Genomic DNA, 14,312 nt, shown 5'->3' with positions numbered 1-14,312 from the left:
CGTACCTGGGTTGTACCTGGGTTAACCAGCGACCCACTTCAGGATGTGGGTTGACACGCTTTGACCCGGGTTCAGCGAGACAAAATGCATGACGGCTGACGAAATAATAGACCGCCATGCCTGTGTGAAAGTTTTACTTCCCCAAGGAACGTTTTTGTTTATTCTGTTTAGCCATATTTTTGTTGCTTGAGACACACCATGAGCCAGATTGCAGCAGGGATGAAGAAACATTTGCTCTAATCAACATTTGGGCCGACGGTTCAGTCCAGAGAAGCTTGGAAGGAAGTGTCTGTAACATGCTGCTTCCGGGGCATTGATACGCGTATTGTTTACTTGCATCTGTTCTGCTTTATCAAAAGCAGTGTGAAATCGCGTAGCCGACCCGCATGATACCGGGTCCTGACCCAGGTAGGTTCCGACCCGGGTAGAGCATGCCTGTGTGAAACGGTAGATGCACACATAATCTGACCTCAAACTGAATACCTGCCAAAAACGTACCCCACAAAAAATGCTTAAATGTTGCTTTATTGGTCAAAAACCGCCATTCAACAGAAACCGAAATGACCAAAACACATTTAGTTGAGAAGGAATCTTTAACACAGAAGATTATATATTTATTGCAAGTCGTTAAATAATAATGACACAATTATATATAGTGTAATCTCTCTGCTTCACTGGGATTTCAAATCCTGTATAAAAAGCATCACTAATGTCCATTTCTTTTTAACTTTATTTATTGTTATTATTATTAGTGTTTTGGGCATTGTTGGATTTAACAGCGCTACAGTGCCATCTGGTGGCCAAAGCTAGATATTTTTACAATAGAAATTCTTCAAACGTAAGGTGTCCTAATCTCACAAGTATTACTTCCCCGTTCATGTGCCTATGTTAATGGAGAGCTCCATAGTAAATTATGTTTAGCAATCTAGAAAACAAGCATAAATGTTTTTATAAAATGCTCCATTTGAGTGCATCTTGCTTCCTTGTGGACATTAAATGAATATTTAACCTGGAGCAGTGCCATTAATAAGATTGTAATTAATAATACTGCTGTAACTTTCCTCGTATGGGAGTATAAAATATGCCCTGGGGTTCCCATTAGTTCCCATCAATGCATGTTGTGGATTATTTTATAGCATTTTTTAATTTGATTCAGGAGTTGCTTTAGGGGGTGATGGGGGACCAGGGAAGGTGGATGCGGTATTCTTGGTTTTTGATGTGTAACACATGAATGTATGTACTGTTAATAATAATTTACCCTGTTATTGTTGTAATTAGTTTTGATATTAAAATTTCTAAAAAAAAATCTGAGTTTTACAAAGGACGTTCTGTGGGCATTTCCCAAATTAAGTATATACTATGTCACATATACTATGCTTCAAATATTTCAAAGCTTACTGTTTTTTTTGTTATTAGTTGTCCGTTTTGTAAATCAACCCTATTTACAGATCAGATGTATTATACCCATAGATCAATTGAAGATTTTTTTTTTTTCTTTAGCAAAGATCCTTCTCTTGCAGTTTTGGTTGAACAAATCACACAATAATAAACAAACAAAACTTCAACTAGCTCATCTCTGTGACTTTTAATAAAATCCATAAACATTTACATTAAAACTTTGCAGCCCATTTCATTGCAGGACAGCAGAATAAGAGGCTGGGATATAAATGAGTATAACAGTGACAGTAAAACTGGCAACCCCCTTACCCTTAGTAACCAAAAGCACCATGAATTTAGTGACTGATTTGAAAATAATTTGTTTACTTATTTTGGGTGTGCTTTATTATTCTTGCCTGTTAATCCACGATTTCTTGTTTTGCTTTTAATAATTTTGCCACAAGATGATATAAGAAAATCAAAATATGTCACTTTGTGGAGGCCATAACAACTGCATTAATGCTATTGAAATGTTACATACCAGTACCAGTAACTATTCTTCAGCATAGCTGGGAGTTTACTAAAAGCTTTAAAAAGTTTGGTTTATTCAAATGCCTGAAAAATGGTCCTCCCCCCCCCATTTTTATCCATGAAAAGTACCTGTAATAATTATAGTAATTTTTAATAGCTTTTCAATAGTTTTAGTAACATTGTCACTAGTATTACTGTTTGGTATTGCACCACAAATTGGTTTTCTATATGTAACTGGGATGTGATACAGTCCTGGTGGTACAGTGGACTTAGAAAGAGTGCCAGTATACTGCTCTGGTGTGATAATACTGACTTAGAAAATCCTATGCATTCTCACAGTGCTAGCGGTTGGATCCCTGAATGTGGAGACTATTGAAGGCATCTTTCACAAGAAAAGGAAGGCTGACATTTCCAAAACAAGGGTGGATTATAAACACTATGGCAGTTTGAACCACTCCAGCTTTTAGTTTTGGTAGTAGCTCAAGAAAGCTTAGCCATGGCTTGGGTCTTTGCAAAACCTAAAATGGTTCAAACACAATGCAATGGGATTTAAACATTTTGTTTATGCTGCATTAGCGTCACTGTACATTTAATATCAGGATCTGTGTTATTACTGTTGCAGTTTACTGTAATACCTTCATTCTTAAGTACTGGCTTTAAAACACTGGAACTTCACCAGTATTAGCCTCAAGCTTACTTGTGTGTGTGGAGCAAGCCCTGTTCAGGTAACCGAGGCAACCTGCTTTTTAAAAAGGCAACTGGTGGGTTGCATTGCTGTGCAGAGAACAAGCAGTTGAGCTAAGAGTATATACAGAGTATGGTGTGTTTAAATCACACATGAACTGTCATATTAAACAAAAAAAACACTGTTACTACAGTACAAAACATTCAGAATCATTAAAGAAATCAATATGCACAAGAGCGACTCTAATTTAATCTCCAGTGCAAGTCTGTTAACGAAATGCAACGGAACTGCACTGGAGATTAAACTTGAGCCTTAAAATTAAAATGGAGTCCTGTTCTCGGTTAAAGGGATTCATTGATTCCAGAAGAGAAAACAAACATTTTGTAAAGGGGGGTCAAGCAGAAGTTTTTGACTTAACAGCATTTAGAAAGGCAGTACACTTGCCATGCAATACTGTCAGTGAGGCATTGGAATAAATTGGTCTTCTGCGGAAGAGTTTCGGTTACATTGAGGGGCGCTAGATGGCACTGCTGTTCAGGAGCTATGCATTATAAAGTTACTGCATATTCATACAGGTCTGTAAATCTCTTTTGAGCCCCCTTCTCAAAGTACAAATATAACTTGAATATTTTAATGGATATCATTACTGCCAAACAAACATGATATACAAGGAGAATCATAATAGGTGATTTTGTAAGCAGGGCTTGTTAAATCGGTAATTTTAGTCTCTTTTTTTTTTTTTTAAATTTTTTATAGCAATTGGAGAATTTTGCATTTAGCTTCATGGCCAACGGGCTTCTTTTGACAATTTTAACGTGAAATCGGCATGCTGTTTGGCAATACTAACACCTTTCAAATATCTTAATGAGGCAAAAAAACGATCAAATTAAGGGCAAAAATTCAAAGTGTCTAACGTGGGCTATGAACACACTTGATCAGTGCATGTCCTTGCTGAGAACTATTAACTGTGCCTGTGGCTTCATTAGGGGGTTCTATGTCCAAGTCTGCCTTCAAGCACTTCCAAATGATTACACAAGATCCCCATTGAAGATTCGATTGACTGACTGGGAGATTGGCATTTACAAAGTACAGATGAGCTCAAATATAAGGCTTAAGGCAGCTCAAAGCTCTAGTTGGGGGGGCTATTTGTATTTGCCCATTTTTTTTATTTTTATTTTGCCATGGACAGCTGTAAAATTACCCAACATCAACCAGGCCCACTTTCTGTATCCATGGCAACATGCCACTTCATCACCCCAAACTGGAGAAAAATAAAATAAACTGCTTTGTCCAATACAGTACCATTTCTTGGTAACACTAGGTTCTGTTTTTATTGTAGTACACTGCAGGAGGAGGGGATAAAGAAATGGGGGTAGGACAGCCAAAACCACTATCTGATGACTTTGTTTTGGTTTCCCTCCTTCCTCTTAAAGGTTGCTCTCTGACTCCTTTCTCACCGCCGTGCCATTCATGGAGGCCAGAGGCGATGCTGAAAGTCCAATGCCATTCAAGTTGCTTTCGTTTAATCTCCGAACCCGGTAGGTCTCGTAATGGATGTTGTGTGTGACATCTTTCAGATCCTGCAGGTGGGACCTGAGGTGAAGAGAAATTGATTATCCAAAGAGTTTCCCACCCGTTCTAGTGTGCCAGCCCTGGGTACTCAGGTTTAGGTTGATCTCGTTGCTGGAGTCTCATATAACTCAGAAATGTGGAAGATTGTTATTAATACCTAGCAAAGAAAGGGATGTGCAGCTTTTGACATTTAAGGCAGCAGATGAGGTCAAAGCATCAATACCCTATTGACTAGGACATAATTACAGCCACTTGCTTTCTGCCTACTACCTTCACAGCCACTATGCTTGTTTACTTATTTTACCCCTTTGTAAAATTTACACTTGACTACACAACAGCTTTGCTGAGATCGCTTTATCAGTGTCTTGTTGTTTGAATAAAGCTTTGACTGACTGTTCTGAATGTTGAATTCATATATTTATTATTAAGTTGTTCTCTGTAGTAGATTGCTTAATTCCCCCAAGAGAGTATTTTGTAACATTCTGCAACCTGTTTATTGTGTAACGTTTCCCTATAGCACCGCCTAGTGGCAACTGTTTATCCTACTTACACCTACTTTTATACATTAACAAGATTGCTTTTCCTTTTCCAATCCAAGGATACCCTTGTCTTGGTCAGGTGTGTAATTCGGATCACAGTAGAAGCTCAAGCTGCTATGCAATGCTTATTTCCATTCTTAAAGTAAGATCGATTTTATGAAATGAATAAAAAGTTCCTTACCTGATGAGCAGATCTCTCAGGTTGGCAAACTCGCAGTGTGCAACATTTTCAACTGCAAAAGAAGCATAATGTTGAGACAATGAATTACTACACTGAACAATAGCAAGAATTAATAACCATGTATTATTGTACCACAAAGCGTTCACAGGGAGCCTCCTTATTAATCACTTTTGACAGTGTGTCCACTCAGCCAGCGTCTTTTAAACTTTATCCAAGAGGGATAAAAGCAAAACTTTGTTTTTTAGTCTAGTGCTGCTTTGTTTCCCAGTCTGTTGGCAGGACATTTCTACAGCAAGCCCACATCAAGTGCTGGGAATGGACTTTCTGTTATGGGTAACATAAAATCTGAAATTACCAGCTTGTTCAGAATACTTTTTTCTGGCTTTTGAATTCCCCAGACCCTTGGTTTAGATTACCAGCCCCGTTTGATGTTTGTTTACAGCCCTTAATGTGCAGACTGACGATATAATGCAAAACTTGTCATGCCAATTTAGTTTTCTTGAAAATCCCAATCTTCAATGGAAACAGATCTTGGGTTTTAATATACAAAACCATTAGCAGGCAATATTTCACAATGCTGTTCAAGACTACTGTATACCAAATTACTACAGTGAGTTTCAGATACTGCATTCTTGTTACCAGCTCACCAATACGACCCATCTCTGTCTAACTCTTTCAATACGTTTTAGCTTCTTGCTTACTTTCCCCACAGAAGGGTAATCTGTACTGTAGCTGAGTGCTGTATCAATAAGGCAGAATATCTGTGGGTTGCAGCAGCTCAGTGTTTAGGGTGCTGGGCTGCAGTGTGTAAGGTTGAGCGATTGGGCAGCAGACCTGGTGGTAAGTTATGGGTGAGTAGCTCTCCAGTTCAAGTGATGAACCCCAATATTGTAAAGTTTTTGAAGTAGCTCAGTGGTTGGCAGTATCGTGCCTTTTAGAATGTGGAGTCTCTAGAGACTATGTGGATTCTGAATGTATCCTTTGGCTTCTACACATGGGCCTAGTTTTTAGAAGTTTGTCACCTTTATGGTCACTTCTTCAACCCTTGATCAGTCTAACTTTGCCACCCTGCAGGACCGAGTGTCAATCCGACAGAATTTCCCCAGCAATCAGACCCATAACCCTGAAGACTGCATGCAAACCTGTACATCTTTGAATTAGTTCTTCACACCTGCCACACTAACTACAGTTTGCTCTTTAGAATAATCCTGTGTGAAAGCTTGCCTGTTCTCCTCCTGATCCTGCTGTTCAGAACACCAAAGTGGGACCCGGTGGCATCCCTTCTTTAACAAGCTCTTCTGTAGTGTTTCATGTGCAACTCAAACTACTACAGAAATAATGCCTTGAATTAAAAGCATGTCTTTTGTCCAGATTTAAAATTAATGCTACTTCTGCAGTGCACACCACAGCCTGGGTGCACAGGGGTCGACGGTTCCGCCACCGTAAGACTCCAGATGGTATCTTGGAGCGTCAGTAAAATCGGCAATATTTTACATCAGTTTTACATTAAAACTTTGCACGGAGACACAGTTTGCTTTTGGAGTTGGCAATTCAATACAGTATAATGACCCTGTTAAGTAATTTCACACATTAATGGAAATGTATCATTGATAGTGGCGATTGACGTGTGTGTGTGCGTAGCAAAATAGATGTATTACTCTATCGCTGCAGCCTGGCCTGAATCTGGATCCAGCTGGAAGAGCAGGAGATGAATCGCTCTGCTAACATCACAAGGGGACAGACTTCGGGTTTAATCCTTCATTTCTTTGGATCTCAGCTGCCAGACGCCCCCGAACAACTGTATCCCATTAACCTGCAGAGCTATGATGTTTATATCCGCTGCGCAACACTAAAGGGACGGCAGCGCCAGGGAGCCTCAAACTCTTGCCTTGAAAGAGCTGATTGACTGTGGTTGGTTTGGATTTAACCCTACAAGCGACCCCGAACCATTCATCAGCAACTTGTTTCTCATCGCCTTTCGGAAAGGGCGCCAAGTGCAGAGATTTACTGGCACACTGGGTTATGTCCACACCTCGACAGGGGAAAAGAAAAAGCCCAATGCAAGATGGAACAAATAAAAGCCCTCTACTGTACGCTGAAACACCTCTGAGCCCGTGTAGCAGCTGCTGAAGTGTGACAAACTAACCAGCAACTGCTGTGTGTGTGTGTGTGTGTGTGTGTGTGTGTGTGTGTATCCACGATTAATACGGCTAATTCCAAATCCATTTTACAGAGACACTCTCATTGTATTTATTACACCTTTTGGTTTGCTTTCCAGCTTCGGTGCAAGCTTAAATTCCTCTGCTGTATTTGTCTCTTGTTTTGCATGCTCGGTGTGGTTGCACATGATCCAGTAACAGTATTGAGTCCTGAATCCTCCCTCCCTCTGCGGTAGGTGGTTACACACTGAACTACATTTGTCCCTTGCCAAAATAAACACAATCCTGCATTTCTTAAGATGTGATGGGATAACCAGCAAGTGCTGAGTTTTAGAGTGGACAATCCAGGGACTGTGGTTAAAGTGCACCCCCTTTCATTTAATGCATACAAGTATACTTGGCAGTGAAGAGTGATGTAGTGGGGTCTGGAGAACCTATTTCAGGTTCAGTGAAGCTGCAGGCTGGAGTTTGACACTAGTTCTGTAACTCTTACCTTCAATCACTCCCCAGTTGGTTTTTCTGCCCAGGACGTTTTTTCCATTCACTTGGTGCTCTTTGTCTGTGCCCACCACTGCAAAGGGGATCTTTTCCTGGGGAGGAAAAACCAGCAGTCCAGTTAGATTTATGCCTTTATTACCACATGCCTTGCATTCAGAAATTCATTATTTCTATTTTCCATAATCAAGATTTTTGACGTAGAGCTTAAGCGGCTATTGCTGTTTTGTGATTTATGGCGACTTCTCTGTTGCTAATGTCACGATTTATGCTTTTGAATATACAGTGGAATCTCTTTCATCCATAACTATTAAACACAATAGTGCTAACCAAAAAAGAACACTGATAAATAAACTCAAACTCGTTTTCAGCATTGAAGACATTTGAAAAGAAACGCTCAACAGAATTGATTAGGTTTCTGCTACTATTTCTTTATCTACTCTTTGCGGTGGTGTCCAACAGACCAAACCTCTTCACACACATTTTGTAAATGCTTACCCAGATTTTGTCGTTCAATATTCTGTCTTCTGCATCCTCATCGTACTCTTTCTGTGGGTACACTTTGATTCCATTGGTCCATAGGTCCTGTCGAATCTGCGAGGGGAGGGAAAGGGAAGTCATTTAGTTCATGAGGAAAGAAAGCCAAAGTCTCAAAAGCCCTGATTTACCAATATCTTCACTAGCCACATGTGTGTGTGTGTGTATATAAATAAACTTTGTATGTGTGAGTGATTTGTTTGGAATTTGTGCTGTTGCTGTTACAGCTGTTTTAATGAGTAGAACACATTTTGCGGAGTAGTCTTTTCAAAATTAAAAAAAAAAAAACACATCTGTTTTGGCTAGCTTAATCACTACTTTCAACAGAAATAGGAAAAGGATGCACACATGGTGTGTTAAGGTCTATCCAGGACCAACATTTCTGTTCTAGCTGCTTGTGTTTTTCTTTTTTTTATTTGTTGGTGTAATTTGTTCTTTTTCTTCTGGCAGGGGGCACATAAAAGCTTTCTTGAAAATGTGCCAACACATAGGGGAGGCCCACAAAACAGTGTTGTAGCAAAATTAGATCCCACTTAAGGAAGGGCATGTAGGGTTGTGTGTTTTACTTCTGAGCCCAGCTGAGTAACTCACAAAGGAGCCAGCAATTGTAAATTATAATGATAATCACTTCTCGTGAGAGTTTAAGGGGTGCTTTGACTGTTAATTCAAGGAGGATCACATGGACTCCTTTCACAAAAACTTTTCCCCTTGATGATCAATTTCTAGGTTATTTAACATGTGGAATTTGGAAATTGTGGTGGCTGGAAGGCAGCTTTAATGGGAAGGATTATTCCTGTGAGGAAGAGGTCACAGTGGGGTCTTTCCCAAGGCATGGAGTAGCAGGAATGACCAAACCCCCCCCCTTAGGGCTCATCTGTGTGTCCATCGGATCTCCCCCCTGACTACATGACGAGAAGGATACAAGGTCTTGTGACTGCAGGCGTCTCAATAGAGATCAAAGCCCAGTCAAGTTAATACCTAGGCAACTCTGGTCCTAGAAGGCCATTCTATTGCAAGTTTTTAATGGTTATAATTTAATGATTAGGTACTTGAGGTGCTGGTCTGAGGTTTAATTGGTTCAATTTAATAATTAAGGACACAGGTTGGAACAAAAACCTGGACTAGAAGGGCCAAGGCTGCCTTGTCCTAATTGGTATTTGAAGACCTCTAGGCACAGTAAGAAGTGGCAATACAATACTTTTTGTATGTATATCCTTGTCTGTGCTACATACCCGCTCTTTGAACCGCTGTCTCTCATCCAGGGTAAGGGTGTCAGATTTGGCAATCACTGGGACGACACTCACTACTTTACCCAATCGCTTCATAAATTCCAGGTCCAGGGGGCGTAAACTAGTGCACAAAAACGTTTGTTAATCGCTGTACAACAAGAAGCAGCAACAGGCAAGTAAAGATGTAATTAAAGGGTAAGGTCTTTTATCCTTTGGGAGTGACTTCCGTAGTGCATTTGTGTGCAGGATTATATAATCTATAGGAGCATATGAAAATGCATTTTGTGTATTGCCTAATCCATATATAATCCACCATTCTAGTGTCACTCATTATTCTACAAAACCTATGTAAATAGTTGTTGTATTTTCTGCATCTCCATACATGTAGTTAACTCATTCTTAATATTTCTATGTATCTTTTCTTTAATCTCCAGACAAACTGCACCTGCTGCCTGCCCCATAGTCCTGTCCGCCTCCAGCTCCGACCATTTATCGATTTGAAATATTACAGCTCAGGTCAGAGGAGCTGGAGGCCTGAGTAAGTGTACTAAATCTCACACACGAGTTTAAAAACAAATTGCTTATGGTTTTTCCAGTGGTTGGAACCCATAACTGCTAAAAAGAATGTGCAGTTTTACCATCTGCAACTTACAAAAGCTGCTACAGCACAATTACCTTGCAGTCTTACAGTTCAGTTGTATAACCGATATTTGTGTTTTTGCTGGGGCTTTAACCCTCTACCTTAATGCACCCAAACTGAACTCGATATATTTTTACAGGTACTTGACTCCCAATACTTGTTGGAGGATACTGTATTTAACTGTGTTCCAGCAATTTGGGGGGGGGGGGGGGGGGGGGGTAATACAGGAATTTGGTTGGCCTTATTATGAGTATCTTATTGCTCATTACTTAAGTTTAAAAAAATAATAAAATTAATGACTACCTTCACTTATCTTTTAAATTTCCCTGTCAGTGGCATGGGCACCTTTTGTTAATGTTTTGTTTCACAGAAGGTCTTTGACCTTAAAATTCTAAGGGTAAATCCAGCTTTAAGCGGTTTCCCTTCAGTGACTCCTGAAGGCAAGTGTGCAGAGAGGGAGCACAGGATCAGAGGGCTCAGGGACTGCTCAAGGCTTGTGAGGTGAACCGATCCTAATCGGAAAGGGCTGGGACACACTCCCACTGTAGGTTCCCTGGGCTTTGCATATCCTACATTAATTCACCACGGAAAATGTCAAAAACAATGGCCTCAACCACACGTGAAATTTTAAAGACTAAAAAACTCCTTTTGAACTACAGACTCAAAAGTGAATGTGTTCATAAATCTGTAATTCTATCTAGATCCCTCTGCTCAGGAATTGTTTCTTAGACTGAGAGCTTGTTTAGCCCTTCTGTTTGATTATATCAAGGCTTAAAGTTCCAATGCTTTGAAACATCAGACACACAGTTACAAAACAGAGTACATGTGTATTCAACCTGTGAAAGCTCTTCAAAAATACCAGAATCCCATACAAGAAATTCTACCAGTCGTGGATCATTAATTGTCTTAAAGTCCTATCTTTTGCTTTACCTAGTTTAGAGACTGCTTGACCTCCTCTATGGTACTGAAAAGGGGAAGGATTTTATTTTATTTCTGACTGGCATCCTAAAATGTACCTGTACCTGTGACTGTCAAGTTCAGGAGTTTAATTTGACTTCTCACCCCAATGTCGTCCAGTAATTTTAATATGCTTTGAAATTTTGTGGGGAGAAATGGTTTCACATATTGATAAGCTTCACAGTCTTTTCCTTGAGTCTTGTTTGAGTAGTCTTGGCACATGAGAGAAGTGAGAAGATCAATATTGCACTCCAGCTCAATTTTGTATTGTGTACTCAAATTGACATTGATTGCCAGTGTCTAATAGACTGAGTAACTATCTTTTAAAGAGTGTTCCCTTCAGGGCATGGTTGACACTCATGTGTCATATCACTTGTATAGGGATACTCTGCAGTGCCCTGTGCTAATCAAATGAAACTAAATATGCAAACGCTTTTTACTAAAGCCTGGGCTGACTACAGTATGTAAGACTTCTGTATGTAATTGTTTTGATTGCATACTGTTTTACTACGACAAACCTGTTGCCATTTGCAATACTATCTGCCCTCTGACTACTACTGTATGTGTGTAGAAACGTTTTTTTTTTTTTTATTAAGTGTTTAATACGTACCAATGGCCAGTAGGGGGTACAAAGTAGACGCAGCAGTGGACTCTGGTGTCTGGGATTTTGCGTTTCCTGTTAATGTTGATCTCCTCCTTCAGATATTTCTCGTACTGCTCGTTGATGTATTTCATAATTGGCTCCCAGCTGCAATTCAAAAGAAAAGGTCTCTCTCTTTCCCTCTCCCTCTCCTTAGGCACTGACAGATTTGATTATGCTGCCTGCCAGTTCTTGCATGACCAAGCTATGCAGTTTACTGTACATTTAGATCTAAACAACTGCCAGACTACCACTTGATTTACTCGAAAGCCAATAAGTTCAAAGCAACCAATAAGGGTCTAGAACGCTGCATGCAAGGTTGAGTACCTTGTACCCAAGATGCAGTAGGAGAATCATTGTGAATGAAGGACTTGACTGTGCCTGCTGACTTTATTTTATTTATTTTTTTCATACAACAAGTGATTAACAGCATAATGTTTGTGTCTCTTCTTGTACAGCACACCAAATTCAGGATGTAGCTTTTTCCTTTGAGATTTTGACTGTCCATCTCGACTAAAATCTAACAGTTGCCACTTCATGAAACCCCTTTGCGGTCATTTCCTCTTGAGCTTGCACGGTGTGAGGTTTTAACCAGCAGCAATGCGGTTACCAAGGTTAAAAGCCTTACCAATTCAGATTGTTTATCTGGTCTCCGAACCCTGGTGTGTCGATCACGGTCAGCTTCATTTTGACTCCTTTCTCTTCAATAACTGAAATGCAAAGCAAACCTGTCATATTACACACTGAACAGACAATGTATGTACTGGTCAGGTCATCCTGGTACTGTTTTAATGGAAGAACGTGTCTTGGATCAGTTCAAAGTAGATCTATGAGGGTCATATAAAGCTGAATCTACCCTTGAGCTATTAAAAAGGCCACTAGGGGGCAGCCATGTTAAGAAAGCTACCTTTAGCCATTTGGTCTTTTATCTATTTTGATGTTCAAGCATGCATTTTATCTGGGGACGGTCGACTCAACTTCACAGTCTTCTAAACACATTATTACGTAACGTCATACTCTGCCTTTCAGTTGTACTTTTCTACTCGCATGGTGCTCAGAAGGTTAAGGCCCTTCACTCCTTGGCTGAAAGAGGAAGCCTCACACTTGATTTATGCTTAGTTACTTCCACATTTGGAAGTAATGTATTTGACTACGTAACACATTTCTTTCTGGTTGTACATTTTCATTTCTTTTCTTTTTTAAACCGTACTTTTGATGGACTTTCAACTTTATGCTGCCAACCTTTACCCTGTGTAGGAGTTGAAAGAATACAATTCAAGACTGTTCAGGCACCCTGTAAATTCATCACTCTGCATGGCGCTAGGCTCTGCCGGGCTTGGGGTTACACAGAGAACTGCTGTTGCCAGTGTCTGAACAGCACAAAAATATAATCATCTACATAGATCGATTTTGCCTTCAGCCCTCTGCAGGCCAGCTGTTTGTTGTTTTCCAGGACTTAAGCTTGCTCCAAGTCACTGCTGTTCTTGTACTTTTAACACGTGCTTCACTTGCAGCAGATCAGACAGGCTGTACAAAAGCAGGGGGCGGGGTTAAAGACCAATAGAGTCCATGCTTGGCACGTTGACTGTTCTATGAGTGGTTACAGATCCTGAATGAGCCAGCTTGGCATGACAAACCACATTCCGTGGAAACCTGCACTGTCCCACAATATGTTGATTACTTGTCTTCCATTATTTACCATTCTGTAGAAACAAGACTCTATTGGCCTTCTAGTGTTTTCTTCTTACATTTACCCAGAACCTGCACTACACCAATTCAATAGGTAAATCGTTCCTGCATATTGTACTGTATTCATATTCAAAATGAATCTCTCCTTGCTCCAATCATCTTGCACCCTGCAACAATAAATCTCTCCCCTGCCACTAGTGAGGACTCTTTTACTGTGGTACATAAATCCTGTCTCATAAAAACTGACACGGTGTATCTGCCCAGATAGGGAATCTTGGAATAGGGAATGCCAGGCAGACTTCCCCTAGTTATTTATGGCACACTGCATTGCAGGCTTTAGAAATCGGAAGGTTGTGAGTTATGGACACACACTAGCAGGAAGGGCAAATGTGCTTCAAAATAAATCTCTAAACTGTTATAGACCCGTGCCCTGTGCTGAACATACATGAGATCTCGGTATGGAGTATTTCTATTGAACAAGCTTGCTGACTCTGCATATACTTATGCATACATACAAACTATATTCTTTTGGCGGTGACTTTAAGCCATTTAACCAGATCCATTTAATCCCAGAATGCATACTGTAGACTACAAAAGGGTTAATGTAGTTTATCCCTGTGCGACCAAGAACCAAAAAGGTCAGAAATTGTGAAAGCAGATGTGTGCCTGGTTATATTTAATCCTTGTGGCTGACAAAGACGGAAGCAAAGGGGAGGAGGGGGGAGGGGGGATTGTACAATATGAGGATCAGAAAATTAGGACAGCAAAGCAACACTGGTTTAAAGTGCTTCATTTAGTGATCTTGAAAAATAACTGCATTGTTTATTTACTTTTTACAGTGTCATTGTCAGTTGCATTATACTTTAGCTATACCAAGGTATCAATACCAGGTGCATTTTTGGCACTAGAATCCTAAAAGCTGGTGGGCAATCCTGTCACTTTTAAACTATAAAAACCATTTTGGATTTGGCTAACCATGCTCACCTTTACTTATAAACTACAGACCCCAAAATGTGACTGCTATGGGTAATGTTTAAAAAGCAAACTATAATATTATAATGAATTGTGGTCGATATTGGTT

At 40.0% G+C, this 14,312-nt stretch overlaps 1 protein-coding gene across 6 annotated transcripts in view; it reads right to left on the bottom strand.

Annotated features, from left to right (window-relative positions):
- Positions 1–1,566: 1,566 nt before the first annotated feature.
- LOC117431487 (neuronal-specific septin-3-like) overlaps positions 1,567–14,312 on the bottom strand; it is a 79,740-nt gene continuing 66,994 nt past the window's right edge. For all 6 annotated transcript variants that reach the window (XM_034052431.3, XM_034052432.3, XM_034052435.3 and 3 more), the window contains 7 exons: positions 12,171–12,252; positions 11,513–11,650; positions 9,309–9,426; positions 8,038–8,133; positions 7,538–7,634; positions 4,886–4,937; positions 1,567–4,186 (listed from right to left, as the gene is read on the bottom strand). In XM_034052431.3, coding sequence (XP_033908322.3) covers positions 4,021–4,186; positions 4,886–4,937; positions 7,538–7,634; positions 8,038–8,133; positions 9,309–9,426; positions 11,513–11,650; positions 12,171–12,252 — 749 coding nt within the window. In that variant the 3' untranslated portion in view covers positions 1,567–4,020. The remainder of the gene's footprint in view (positions 4,187–4,885; positions 4,938–7,537; positions 7,635–8,037; positions 8,134–9,308; positions 9,427–11,512; positions 11,651–12,170; positions 12,253–14,312) is intronic.

This window comes from Acipenser ruthenus, chromosome 22, assembly GCF_902713425.1.
Source record: "Acipenser ruthenus chromosome 22, fAciRut3.2 maternal haplotype, whole genome shotgun sequence".
NCBI classification, from domain to species: Eukaryota; Metazoa; Chordata; class Actinopteri; order Acipenseriformes; family Acipenseridae; genus Acipenser; species Acipenser ruthenus.
Note: the sequence above shows the minus strand (reverse complement) of the source record. Positions and strands in the feature narration are given on the sequence as shown.